We start from the raw sequence: 13,192 nt of genomic DNA, 5'->3' as shown, positions 1-13,192 counted from the left end.
ACCTACAGCAGCGAAGATCATGACGTGGGCGCTTACGTCTGATGACAAGCCATGTGATCACCATGCAAGCGGCTCCAAAAGTAGGGATCGCAACGCCAACAGCGACCGGAATTATCTAGCCGTCTCCTTGCGACGTGGACCCTTGAGAAGCCGTTGTTTTTGGGTGCAAAGGCTTTGCAGAAGTTGCATATGGGTACCAGGTGGTGATCGTCTTCGTGTACGGCGCCCCAAAAAGGGACTTGAGCCGGGGATCTCCCCTCGACGCGGGTGCGGCTCGATTGGCGTTCCCTTTTGCTCTGCTTCGGTTAGCGACAGAGCTAGATTCGTCAGAGGAGATGAGACCTACGTCCCACCAATCTGCCGAGCCACCATACTTGGCACAAGGTATTCCTCAATGGCGTTGGGCGCGTATGTCTTCTGAAACTCCAAGTCACTGAGACTGAACGTTTGTAGAATTCCACCATCCAGACAGAGAGATGGATCCTCGTACAGACCTCCGACCACTAACATGTGGCTCGGCAGGACACGACCATGGCGAGACCGCCCGGCGTAGGCTTTGATCCACACGAAAATGGCAAGGAGAGGATATACACATCGTCATAGAAATCAGCGGTAGGATCCTGCCCATTGTAACCCCCGTAGATGTAAATATTGTGGGAGCTTCCGTCTGATGCAGAAGCGAGGGTGGAGCAAAAGGAAGCCCGACCGCCCGAGGGAATGTCACCTGTGGTGTTTTGAAGATACCTGTTGATTGTCAGAGTAGTTGAGCTCCTGCTCAGCCCTCGCAGCTAGAGGCGTACATACCACTTGTCGTGTGCGATATCATATATTAGGATGGTGGACATGAATCCTGAGTCAACCAGTGACTGCACTCGGGTAGTTAATACGCCCCTCGAGTTAGATGTGTTGTGATATGAGGCTGGTGCAGATCAGGAACCAAGCCGCGCCGTCGGAATTAGATTCGAAGTATCTATACAGACGACCAAGTTGATTTTCAATCAACTTGGGTAATTGTTGTATATATAGGCTCATGTATCCCTCCGAGATAACAACTTAATTCATACCTCTGAACTACAACAAGATGAGGTGGTCTGGTCTCACATCCTGCTCTTTCTGCGCGGAAGACAGACCGGAGTGATAGAGACTCTCTGGGTATTGGACTCCGCCAATCACTGCAAGCACCCCTTTCTGAGAGACAGGAATCCAGACCAGTTGCGGATTCGCTCGGCTTCCAACATGCTTTGGCAGTGTCAGGTTCCGCCAAAGTTTGTGATCCCCGGCCACCGTCAGATTCGCCAAGATCAGTGTTCCCGCCGAGGTGTTCGCGGACCCGTCATCCGACGTGATGGGACCCCAGTCTCGGCCTCGCATGCCCCCAAAGTAAAACGCCAGATCTTCGCTTGGGGCAGAGGTTTTACCTCCATCTGTGACGTGGCGAGTGATAGTGCTTGGTAATGTAGAGTTGAAGAATGACTCCTCATCACGGTCCAAGCTTGTATGCCAATATCGATATCCCAACGCCTCGCTCGCGCGGGGAACACCCTCGCTGTCCGTTGGCCGGGTCAATCCTCTGTGGTGGGGCTGTTAGAGCACTCTTTCCGAACGGCGCGGGGTTGCACTGCTCACCCGTAAAGGATGATTTCTCGGTCGTTCCCAAACATTGCACCACCCTCGAAATTGGCGTAGCCGGCAGTGGGGTCAGGGACCTTTGTGAATAGACCGGATAAGTTGGATGTCCCAACATTGAAACCATTGGCGAGTGACAAGTTGTAGAACGTGCCCCCAGGGTTTCCTGGTGAGAACTATCAGTGTACGCTCGATGCGACCAGTTGTAAGCGCGGTCGGTTACTTGCCATCACTTGTTGGAACACCATAGGGTCCAATATCCGCTTCGGACACATCAGTGATGGTTCTATAAGGATCAGCGTAAATACGAGCCTCCGCCACCACAATCATCCGCCGTTCAACATGATAGTTTGCCATGCTTGGAAGCCTTGCTCTAATCATCACAATGCTCGGGTGGTCTCATACCCCGAATATGGTGACTTACCACGGAAACCGTTCCAATTGCACATCGTGGTGTTGATTGGAGCCGCCCATATGTTGTTGTTCAGAGGTATAAATTATCTTATTATCTCAGAGGGATACATGAGCCTATATATACAATAATTACCCAAGTTGATTTCCAATCAACTTGGTCGTCTGTATAGATACTTCGAATCTAATTCCGACGGCGCGGCTTGGTTCCTGATCTGCACCAGTTCCATATCACAACACCATGACTAGGCAGCAATCGCAGGGGAGGAAAGAAATACGCCAATGAGCCATTTTGACGTGAACTTAATTTGCAACATCTCCCGCCCTTCAGGTCGGTTTCCTCGGGCGGGGCGATGGCATTGATGGCAACAGCCAGAAATTTGCGTCGTAACGTGATGCCACTTTGTCTATGGAGGGGTTTGGTGATGATCACGTCAACTAGCCGATTTTGTCCTCCTCAAGGCAGCTGCCAATATCATTTCATTTAGAAAGGAAGTAATCTAGACTAGCCCCAGCAGTGCTTTCAGATATCCTCATAGTGTCTATCACTCTCGAGTTTGGGCTATACATGGAGCAGTCTTTGTAGCTACGCTAACCCCGATGCGCCTCCTTTATAGACGATGTCAAGAGTAATCAAGCACGGCGGCACAGCACCCATCTTGGTTCACAAAAGCCTCTCAGGATACTTGACTTACGGTGGCCTGCTGGTGTGCAAGGCGGCGATAGCCGGGTTCAGGTTGCCTGTCTAGCAGGTCATTGTTAACCTTATTTGGGGGGTTGTTGACTGAGATGTTGGTAAAGCTTGTCGCAGTCTCCACATGAGTGGAACTTGCTGAGGCCTCAAGAGGAACAAAGCTCGTCGCAGTCCTTACCCGGACGAAGCTTGTTGCAGTCTTGGCTTAGGTGATATTGTGTTCTGAAAATGGGATAATGGTCCTTTCAGAAGTAGTTGAGTTGAAATGAGACGCACCCGATGTGCTTATACCACGCGCAGCATGTTCATTTCGTGCCAGTGTGGATGGACCACGGCTTCCCGGGGACACCCAGAGAGAAGAACCAGATAAAGTAAGATTCTGCTGCTCATGGATTGACCGCGGTTCATCTCTGGCAGTTCCGTTGACCGGAATTTGATCGGAAAGAGCACCCCGATTCAGAAGTTCAGATCTGGGTGCCAATTGTAAAGGATAGTAACGCACGTCCTTTAATGGACATAGAATCCCGCTCGGAAGCTTGACAGCAAACTGAGCCTCCAACAGGTTGTTATAGGCCTGGAGGGTAATCTGGAGCTCGAATTCTGATTCGTGCATTTCAGTCGCGAGGGGAAACAGTTTTTCATGTGGAAAGATCCCGGAAATTGTGCCCAAGTGTGACAAAGTGGAAAGGATCGAGTCCGTGACCGGGTATGTGATCTCACAGTCCCAGTCAACAAGGTCGTTTTCCGGATGTGTTGGCCGAGTTCTCTCGAATCCACGTAGGTGGCGTACAGTCTCGATCAAGTGATCAGCTTCGTCATCGGTGCCCGGTTCGATGTCCTTAGTAAATATTAGTTGGCGTGGCAGGTCCGTGGCTGGTTGACCCTGTGAACTACAAGTCAGAATATCAATAATCTGCCAGCTCTCGGCGAACAAAGTCCCGACCCACCTCAGAGAGGAACCACCCTATACCGGTGCGCCACACTCGACACTTCAGGCGCCTCCCGCTTTTTGTATAGTCTCCGATGTAGCTCAGACCAAGGCGTTGCGCGATGACATGTGCTTCAACAATAGGACTGCGAGAGTACGCGAGTGCTCCATTTGCAATGATCTCAGACCTAGGAGGAGTGATGACACGTGTCAGCTGCTTTCTACCACGGAGTGATGATCGTGGACCTACTCTGGTACCTGGATGCATATGGCGATGCCGGTCTGAGAGAGCTGTCGCTGCTCGAATTCCTGGAAAAACCAGCGATTTCCCGTAACACCACCGCAGACCAGTATTGTATTGACAGGGTGCCCAACAAGCCTTGCCCGGTTGCACATGTTTTCAGCTAGCGCCACACCCCTCGAAATCAGAGGCTCGAAGAATGATTTCGTGGTATCGCTGAGAGAAGTATGCTCATAAGCTTTCGATCAGGCACCCCGTCTATGGCAAGAAACCTCTCACTTTGGCCCAAAGCGGCGAAAGACTTACGATGATATAGTGGCAGCCTTGCCATCTCCATAACGTATCACGATGTGTCCAGGGCCCACTGGATATCGTGGCCGAGTTCCGCCTAACCATGGTACTGGTACTGAAGCCACGAACGCGCCTCTTCGTTGATCTTTTGTCCACCTTCAGGAAACCCTACATTCAATCAGCAAGGCATCCGGATTTGACATCAGCCGGGGACGCAGACCGTCACTTGCGCAAGCCTGCATGATGCAGCCCATGCTGTCCTCATACCCAACTGAAGCATCCTGTAAAGAGGATCAGTCACGTGACTCGAAGGAATGACCCAAGATATCATACAACGGTGGCATCACCAGAATCAATGATCATTTTGGCGCCGGATTGGAGCTTGAGGCTTGTCTTGGATTTGATGTAGTAGGAAGTCGCCAATGGCTCCGACACGCCTCCCAGGACATTCAACCCGACCGCGGTAGCCTCGTGGTAAAGAAGAAGTTTCAGCGACTCACTGCAGCTGACCGGGTATGTGAGGTAGCATTCTATCCCATCGAATCTGCGACCGTGTCTTCAGTACATCCGTCCCTGGGCTGTGTCCACGATGTGCGAGAAGAGCTTGCGGTAGATTGTCGTCGGATTGATCTCTCCGAGCTGTGGCGCGGATTGTCGGAGCTCCCCACAGGCGGTGGCTAGCCGGCTGGCATACGGTTCCAAACCCATCGCACCGAATTTCCAATCCACGATCACATGACGGCCCGACAAAGACCCGCCATTGGAACCGAAGATGCAGTCTTGACCGTTTGCAGAGAAGACGATGGTAGTAACGAGTTCGGTGGTCGTTCTTCTTCTGTCGTCTTCGCTCGACGGGAACTCCAGGGATTAGTCGACCGAATCAAAGTCGGGATTCTCGGAGAGGAAGGCTTTAATATTGGAGCAACCGATATCAATCGTGATCGGGACTACCTCGCACGCTTGCTCGCTGCACGACTCCGCCATGACGACAAAAGAACTCCGTAATTGTTGGGTGAGGTCGGGGCGTTGTTTCACCCGACTCACACGTGTGATTGTCACGTGATCGACCATATATGCGCACCCCACTTAGTCTGTTTTCTGTTTCCGTTGCGCTGCGCCCGGGCCCTGATTAGTGGGCTAGCTCTCACCGTATTCCGTGTACAGTGGCCGTCTACCCTTGTGAGGAGCGCACACAATCGTCATTCTCGTCCTTTACAGGAAGTATAACCGAAGTTGGCGCCGTTCCTGTGCCGAGTTCCGGCCCAGTTCCCTGAAGGGTTGCGAGAATTAGACTGTAGTTACCAGACCCTGATACAAGAGGAATGAGTTTTTTACATGTCAAGACAGGGTAATACAACCTGAGAGGTCAAGAATACACAAAACGGACTCTTTTGGAAGCCGCCCGAGAATACCTGAGGGCGGGACCTGGCAGATTCCAAATCCACCCGTGGTGGACTCAAGGCTTGCTGAGTAATGATTGGCTCGGGGCCCGTGGATCAGACTCCCGCGTACTCCGTATCTTAGGTTAGTTTGGAGATCCTAACTAGTGCCCTTTACAGAGTAATTAGTCGTTGTTTATGGAGCCACTGTGTGACTACCACATAATTTGTTGATTTATGAACTATCGTTCCGCCACCGTTTAAATAACATCATATATATAGACTTAGCCTTAGGTGATTCATAATATATACAATGATAACCTTGGAAGCATCCGAAAATAGTCCTTGGCTATACCTAAGTACGCAAATTGTCAGGATTCCGTGATTGATATGGTGTATATTCTAGAATGGTGCTATCAACTCTCCTCAAGACTCAAGTGCTAAAATTGGAAAGACACGCTGACAAGGAGGCATCTGCCTTTTCATGTGGGGTAGTATCCCTTACTGTAATTCACAACGTGATCTGGTAGACTTAGATATGACTTCCCAAGTAGAAGGTTCATGAGTCTACATTTGATATGGAATTTGTTGAGTATCAGGATCCCGGCTTCGCTATCGGAAGGGACAAATGCATACGGCGTCGCAGAAGAACATCAAGAGTAGAATCTTCGTGATCCATCAACCAATTAGAGATAGAGATAGACCGGCTCTCATCTTTCGCAAAACGCAGGAGAGGTGTTTGTATACAGCCTTGGAGGAGATCCAAAAAATTCGGGCACTTGAAGAATCACGGGCTTGAGCTAGTAAGAGATCTCACCAGTGTACCTAGTCTCACACGGCAAGATGAGCTCCATACACGGGGCATTCCTGGATTTCGCTACCGCCGAGCGGCTCGTTCTCGGGACAAAGAGGGATAGATTTGTTGGACAGTCAATTTTAGACTGCTCCACAAGACAGAAAAGTCCCAACGGGGAGCCTAGACACAGTTATAAAGCAACAAACTCTGTCTTTTTCATCGGTTTGCTTCACAATGACAGGAAAGCTGTTACTGCGAGCGTCGAACGGCCAGTGGCGAGTGAGAAAAGAAAGCCTATTGAGGGTTTATCACGCCGTGTCCACGGTGTGGTTTCCCATTTCGACGTAGCCGTCAGTACAGAAGACGGGCATTTCCTCATTCGCCAGGAGGGAGGAAAAGGGAAAGGGAGGGAGGCGAATAGCGGGGTGATACCTACTGCTTCTCTTCTCGGCATTCTGTTGCAACAGATTGCTTCAAGCGGACTCTGTAGAATCCTTGGGATCATCCCGCGGGAAGCTGAAAAGGCGCTGACAAGCAGTAGGTTTAGTTTGCCAATCGGAATGATATGCTCTGATGGAAACTCTAAACGTTCTCTCAGATGTGCCCCTGGTCGATTATTTCACCCGTTATCTCTCCGGCGACAATCCAATAACGGCTCTACCAAACCTGTAAGGCCGTGGGAAATCATTTTTAGTAAGCTCGTGTCAGGGGCAGGCACCACATGCTGGGTTCCCAGGCGTAGAAGTGATCGGCTTCCCATTGACATGACGTAACTCATCTTCGGAATGCCAAGACGACTGGCCGGCCCCTCCGCCGGTTGGTGTTGGTAAATCAAGCGTATGCTTCCCCTGTGATGGCGCTAGATCGATTTGCTAGGTTGCCCCTCTTATTGCAATCTCTTGGACCTGTAGGCACATACTCATCCACACCTGCATCAGATCTGTATGTAGCCGTTCGCTTGTGAATCACCAAAGATCCACGGATGAGACCATGCTACTTGTGGCTTTATTTGGTATGCGGCGACACAAGGAGATAGGAAAACTCGCTGGTTGGGGGTCCCATCGTTTCATGCAAGTAGGTTAAAGCTGGCTGCACGAAATGAAATCCGGCTACGTTATTCCGTAGAACACACGCCACTTGAGCTATGTATGTACTATGTGAAAGCCATCGATCGACCATTCCATCTCCAAATATTACGTTTACAAGATTGCACAGTGACCCTCAGCTCTCGATGGGCTCCGTCCACCAATGCAACCTCGATCGACGAAGATGAAATTAAACGGACAGGAGACACGAAGGCCGGGATCCAATGACAGGTGCCTGCCTTGTGCTTAACGAATAGCCATTCACCGCAGCCGAAACGATTGGCCGAAAAACGGTGAGGGGCGAGCCCCGCACCGGATATAACCTTGGAACGACCTAGCAAGCCACCTAGCCCCTGAATTCCTGAAATACAACCTCTACAGTACGAACAGTCGGTACCTTATTAAAGCCGCCTGCATTACATCAACGCGCTAAGGCTGACCGTGGCCCAAATGAAGATGGTACGTAGGTTGAGCCGCTATCTGCTACCCTCGTCCATCCTTGACCAACCCTCTCGACTGAATCTCGGAAAGGGACAATGATGTCAGCCACTTGCGTTCAATACGATTGCACTGCTGGGCAGCGTTATGTCTCCATGAATGGGAAAGTACCTGCCGAAAGGTCGCTTCTGTAGGATCTGGGAAAGCCGCTAGTCTGGAATGGTGACATTGCATTCGGCTGAGTCCGCTAAAGCACGGTAATTCATGCCTGGCCCGTTGTGAACAGACAAACGATAAGATCGCATACCAAGAACTCCTTTTTTGCGGCCCACATTCTGACTAGGCCGGCCTGCGAATGAGGATCGTAGCCCTTCCAAGCGAACAAGGTTGTGTATCCACTAAACGACTACATCCATTGTCCAATCAGACCCTCGGAGAAAAGCTCGCTTCCCCACCACCCAGCAAACCTCCTGCACGTTGACTGCGCAACATGGCTGGACTCTGGTGCGAATCTCGAGTCTAGTCAAGCTCCACCAACGGCCGATCCTTCGCCTGCGGCGAGTCAGGGGTAAATCCGATTCCACTTCAATCCAGTCGTCTCTTTTCTCGTTCGGCATATCAATGACAGGAAGAAAAGCGCTGGTGGAACTAACGGGCGACACGAAAATGGGTCGCTGGTCAACCCCACCCACCCGACTGAACTGCGGATCCCACGAGATCACCACCAGCCGTTCACGATCAGAGAGATGCGTCTAGGCGCGGCTAAACAGGTCCGTGGCAAAAGTACTGTACATTTGACACACCCCCAGCAGCGAATGATATGGACATCTGGCCGAGACCTCAAGTTGCCGGATTTTGACCAGCTTCGTACTTGGAAGTGATTCAGATGTGTGTTGCTTCAGTTGATCTCCAAAGGAAATTCGTGGTAGGATGAAAACTTACACTTCCATGTTTATCAAGGCAACCATGTTGCCACAGTGAGTTGGGGGGGTGCTGATATACCCAAGTCGACTTTTCTTTGATCACGCCAACGAGTACCGAAGAGCGAGATGCCAGGATGTCCAATTCCGATATCCATGTCTTTCTAGCCTGAATCAAGTACCCCGGCCATGAAGCTAATGCATGCCCACACGCCAAACTGCCCCCGAGGACCAATTCGTTCCCACCTGTTACAGCCATTCAGGTGATGCGGTTCATGTTGGGACGGGATCTCGGAGGGTTCAAAAAGTACTATAAAACGCTCGCCTGAACCACATCTCCGTAGTGGCCCTCTCATCACATTCAATACCACAATGGCTGGATCGTCTGGAAGGACAAGAAGAGACCGACAGTCACCGGAGAATAATGATGTGACACAGCCACAATTCCAAGAACCAGGACCATCACCACGATACTCCACGCGGGGCTCTACCCAGCAGGTCCCACTGCACGGTCAAGACGTTCCCATGCCTGACACCGTCTTCGGCGGCTTCTTGCCTATCGATTCTATGTTCCATGATAATCCTCCTCCGACATACGGCCCCACAAGCGTCCCGGCCGGACTTACCCCCCAGATGGCTGATATTCTGTATCGGGGATTCCTCGAAAACCTCGCCAATTGGGCATACGTGAGTATCGTTAGTTCTCGACGAGGCATTTCAGTCAATAACATTCAGTCAGGATCATATGAAACAAAGGATAGCTACGGACGCAGCGGCGATACCTATACTGAAAGACATAATGGCAGCACACATGCAGGCTGACATGGACGATGTTCTTCACAATGGTAATGAGCATGGCGACTCACAGCCATGAAGATTAAAGGGGCATCATTTGAAGAGGGGTGGGGGGCATGAGAATCGAGAAATCACCCGGGACTGATTTCACACCTTTGTCACATTAGCTGGAAAATCGCGTGGGTAGAACCTTTATTCACAGCCAGCGACATCCTTGGGGTCTACCTCGCCTGTCTCCACTTGAAAAATGAGCAACGTGTAATTCGATCAAAAGGAGGCTGCCGCTCCCGTTTTATATTAGCAATAGGGATCATCGGCTGGATATCATGGAAACCTGGGTGGTGCGAAAGGACCAACGGCAGAAGCGAAGGAATGCGCGAAGTGTCCGCGCTTGCAAGGCCGAGCGGTCAAGGCTTGATGACCAATAACCGGCCTGATGCTGGCATTGATGCATTATTCACGAGGTCTGACATCCACACCTTACCATTGAAGATGGGAGTATAGGTGCACGGGTCCATCCAGCCGCTTAGAAGCAAGAGATTCCACAGCCGGGCAGGGGATGGGAGAGGATTTGGCGAAGCCCAGTGCGAAAAGAGGGAAGGAATTTCATTTTCTCAACTAGGGGCAATCACATAGTCGATAACAAGACAGGAGCTGATGGCATAATAATTGCATCAATGATGAGGCACCGAAGCAGCAAGCTCGAGTGCCCTTGTACTGCGGTCTTCAATATATAGCAAGGGCGATACACCAGTTTAGACATCTCAGGGTTTGAGGATCGTTTCTGCGTCTTTCGTGGGTGAATCGCGCTGGCTTCCTCTACTGGGTGAAAGCATGTTCTCAATCGGTCGTTGTGGTGAGAGTTTGAGGTCAAAGTACTCCTTTTCTAAAATGACTTTCACCGGATCAATACATAGCCGGCTATTTACTCTACCACTTAACACTTCCATAGAAGCGACGACAAAATTTATCATATGAGACGGATGCCACTCACCATTATTTGAAGGCTGTAAAAATTTGGGACGGCGGGTGGTTGGTCTCACCCTACGACGGCGAATCCTACGTAAGAGGGACTTGCGCCGTAATAGTCGGGTTTTACTTCTACTCATGACAGCACAGAAATTGAATTCACAGGATACAGCGCAAAACAGGTAGGCTTTGCAAGAGAGCTTCGTATTAATATGCTTGTGCCAACACGACCTTCAAAGTTGAGACTATAAATTGGCATTGGCGGTCCAAAATAAAATATCAGGGAAGGCTTAAAATAGAAGCCGAAAAGAGGCCGTCAAAGAAGCACCCAAAAGCATGACCAACAGTTCAGTCTAACGGCTTTCTCAAACACAGACCAATTTGGAATCCGTAGCAGAGTCTTGATGAGACAATGTGCGTTTAATCCATTTGAGTACTGCAGATCCGATCGAGTTGCCAAGCCATACCTTTATGACATGATTCTTCTGTAATATTCGTAGAAAATTTGCATCGACAGTGGATCGAGGATATTCGTCACTGACTCGCAAATTCCTTTTCGAGCCCTTGTTCAACACTTGTATTAGTGTAACGGTGCTAGAATTGATTGGAACTATTCTTGAAATGGATCCAAGGTGCTGCGCGAGTCAACCAATCACTGACGTATTTCACATACTTCTTTCTCTCTGAGTTCGTCCCACCTCCTCAGTACTCAGCTCCCCAGCTCAACTAAAATAGCCATCGGGTCATTGGGACGGATCATCTGGATGAATGGCTTACGCACAAATGAACACGGGAACCGAATTATCTTCGTGCTCAATAAAGTGTCACCGAACTCTGACCTTCTGGATTCCTCGAACTCGGTCCTTGGCACACCCTATGACTTCCATAGTCCCTCTGGTTCCATCGAAGTGCGGCTGCAATTATCGAGTGATATGTCGTCTTTTTCAATCTGCGATGAGCGCCATTTGATTTAAAAAACAGAGTGGGAGAATCTCCATCAAGTCGTAGATAAAGTAGGATAAACACCATATATTGCGTTATATGATGATGATGAGATACGTGGAACAGGGTCGGCCGGCTTACCTATCATGTAATCTCCGACTCATTATCCATCTATGGTATAAAGAAGCAAGCAGGCTGGTGAGCTGTGAGCGACTCTGGTGTCCCCGAGCGCAAAGGTCGAGCCGCGCTATCTGATGAATCGAGTACCGGTCGAAATCTACATTCTCATACTGAGAAAGCTCTCGGTGGGAGGCTTGGTCACTATGGGTGCCATAGACAGGTGCACGAGAACCATTGTGACGCCCCTGATCCATGGATGCAGACTGCTCCGGCTACTCACCCTTCGAGGCGAGCATTCGGCGGTGGCCTTTCTTATGGAAACCAAACACATCGATATCCGGGTCCATGACGCTCATGATATGACGGCCCTTCACTCTGCGGCAATGAAGGGGTATGGCAATTCGTTCGGCTCCTGGAAGTGATCCCCACCACAAAGCGTTGCTGGATGTTCCGGAGAATAGACAAAACGATACCCCGCTGATTCTGGCAGCTCAATACCAGAAAGAGGCCATATTCCAACTGCTGCTGGATACAGGAGCAGATGTCATTGCTCGCAATGCGCTCGCTGAAAATGTTCTGTTCTGGGCCACCAAGTGACGAGATATCAAGTCAGCGCGGATGCTATTGACACGAGGGGCAGATCCAAATCAAGTCGCTCGCCACGGGTTCACCCCTCTGATTCAGGCTATCATCAATGGATACCTCGATCTGGCTGCAGTATTGCTGGGGGAAGGTTGCAACGTGGAGCAACCCGATATCCAGGGCGACCGACCCCTTGTCTGGGCTGTCGTATTGAATGATCTCGCAATGGTCAATTTTCTTTTCTCTTACCATGCAAAGATCAATCCATCAGCAAAGAAAGAGGCGGAGCGCTCACCGCTCGTCTGGGCTGTCATGAGAAGGGCTGTGGAGATGGTGCAGCTCCTGCTATGCCATGGCGCCAGTATTGGTCAAACAACACAGGGCCGTCAAGCGCCTCTGATGTGGGCCGTCATACACCGCAACACATCAGTGGCTGAACTTCTTCTCCAATACGGCGCACCCCCGAACGAGCCTGGTTTCAGCGGCGAGACAGCCCTGGTGTGGGCCCTGTTGAACAACGATAGGGAAATGGTGCAGCTGCTACTGAAGTATAAGGCTTGTCCGGAAGTTATGAAGCGAGACGAATGGTTCGCGTTACCGCTTCCCGCCATGCCTGACAGAATATCTCTAACTGGTCGGTCGATCAAAGTGTCTGGAAATCTGTACGATGGCATCCTGTCCTAATTGACAAACCGCAAAATGGAGCCTGATGTCATTGGATTCTACGTTGTATCATTGAGAGTAATCTACAAAAGAGGTGTCTAGATCTCACGACCTTGGTTTTCCTCTGGTCGCCTATCAATCTCATGAAGACCTATATGATGGGTAGCTTTGTGGAGTCCCTTGAGGAAAAATGACCCCACCTCAGCAGGAAAGGTGGAGGGGTTGAGACAGGCTGGGATCAGTTCTGCCTGAGAATTCCCAGACTTCCTTCCATATGGGGTTGGTCAGGGGCTTAGGTTCGAATATAATTTT

General features: G+C 50.3%; 5 protein-coding genes across 5 annotated transcripts; 3 read left to right on the top strand and 2 right to left on the bottom strand.

The window, feature by feature from the left end:
* Positions 1-115: 115 nt before the first annotated feature.
* Positions 116-1,901, bottom strand: N7506_005594 (Kelch repeat-containing protein; the record flags this gene model as incomplete). The annotated part of the gene is made up of 6 exons (XM_056954887.1): positions 116-296; positions 347-439; positions 526-744; positions 1,331-1,570; positions 1,627-1,792; positions 1,850-1,901. The coding sequence occupies 6 exons, from the start codon at positions 1,899-1,901 to the stop codon at positions 116-118; spliced, it is 951 nt and encodes a 316-aa protein (XP_056811864.1).
* A 659-nt stretch (positions 1,902-2,560) lies between these two features.
* Positions 2,561-5,262, bottom strand: N7506_005593 (uncharacterized protein; the record flags this gene model as incomplete). The annotated part of the gene is made up of 11 exons (XM_056954886.1): positions 2,561-2,599; positions 2,733-2,821; positions 3,008-3,614; positions 3,679-3,847; positions 3,910-4,116; positions 4,207-4,264; positions 4,321-4,359; positions 4,412-4,472; positions 4,525-4,690; positions 4,757-5,049; positions 5,236-5,262. 11 exons carry the CDS (start codon positions 5,260-5,262, stop codon positions 2,561-2,563), a joined length of 1,755 nt encoding a protein of 584 aa, XP_056811863.1.
* Positions 5,263-9,181: 3,919 nt separating this feature from the next.
* N7506_005592 (uncharacterized protein) lies at positions 9,182-9,683 on the top strand (the record flags this gene model as incomplete). Its single annotated transcript, XM_056954885.1, has 2 exons — positions 9,182-9,496; positions 9,549-9,683. 2 exons carry the CDS (start codon positions 9,182-9,184, stop codon positions 9,681-9,683), a joined length of 450 nt encoding a protein of 149 aa, XP_056811862.1.
* A 2,345-nt stretch (positions 9,684-12,028) lies between these two features.
* N7506_005591 (uncharacterized protein) lies at positions 12,029-12,232 on the top strand (the record flags this gene model as incomplete). Its single annotated transcript, XM_056954884.1, has 1 exon — positions 12,029-12,232. The coding sequence occupies one exon, from the start codon at positions 12,029-12,031 to the stop codon at positions 12,230-12,232; it is 204 nt and encodes a 67-aa protein (XP_056811861.1).
* Positions 12,233-12,253: 21 nt separating this feature from the next.
* Positions 12,254-12,901, top strand: N7506_005590 (ankyrin repeat domain-containing protein; the record flags this gene model as incomplete). Its single annotated transcript, XM_056954883.1, has 1 exon — positions 12,254-12,901. One exon carries the CDS (start codon positions 12,254-12,256, stop codon positions 12,899-12,901), a length of 648 nt encoding a protein of 215 aa, XP_056811860.1.
* Between the last annotated feature and the right edge of the window lie 291 nt (positions 12,902-13,192).

Source organism: Penicillium brevicompactum (genome assembly GCF_028827555.1).
Source record: "Penicillium brevicompactum strain IBT 35665 chromosome Unknown utg000004l_segment0_segment0, whole genome shotgun sequence".
Classification (NCBI taxonomy): domain Eukaryota; kingdom Fungi; phylum Ascomycota; class Eurotiomycetes; order Eurotiales; family Aspergillaceae; genus Penicillium; species Penicillium brevicompactum.
The sequence above is the reverse complement of the archived record's forward strand: the minus strand, read 5'-3'. Positions and strand labels throughout refer to the sequence as shown.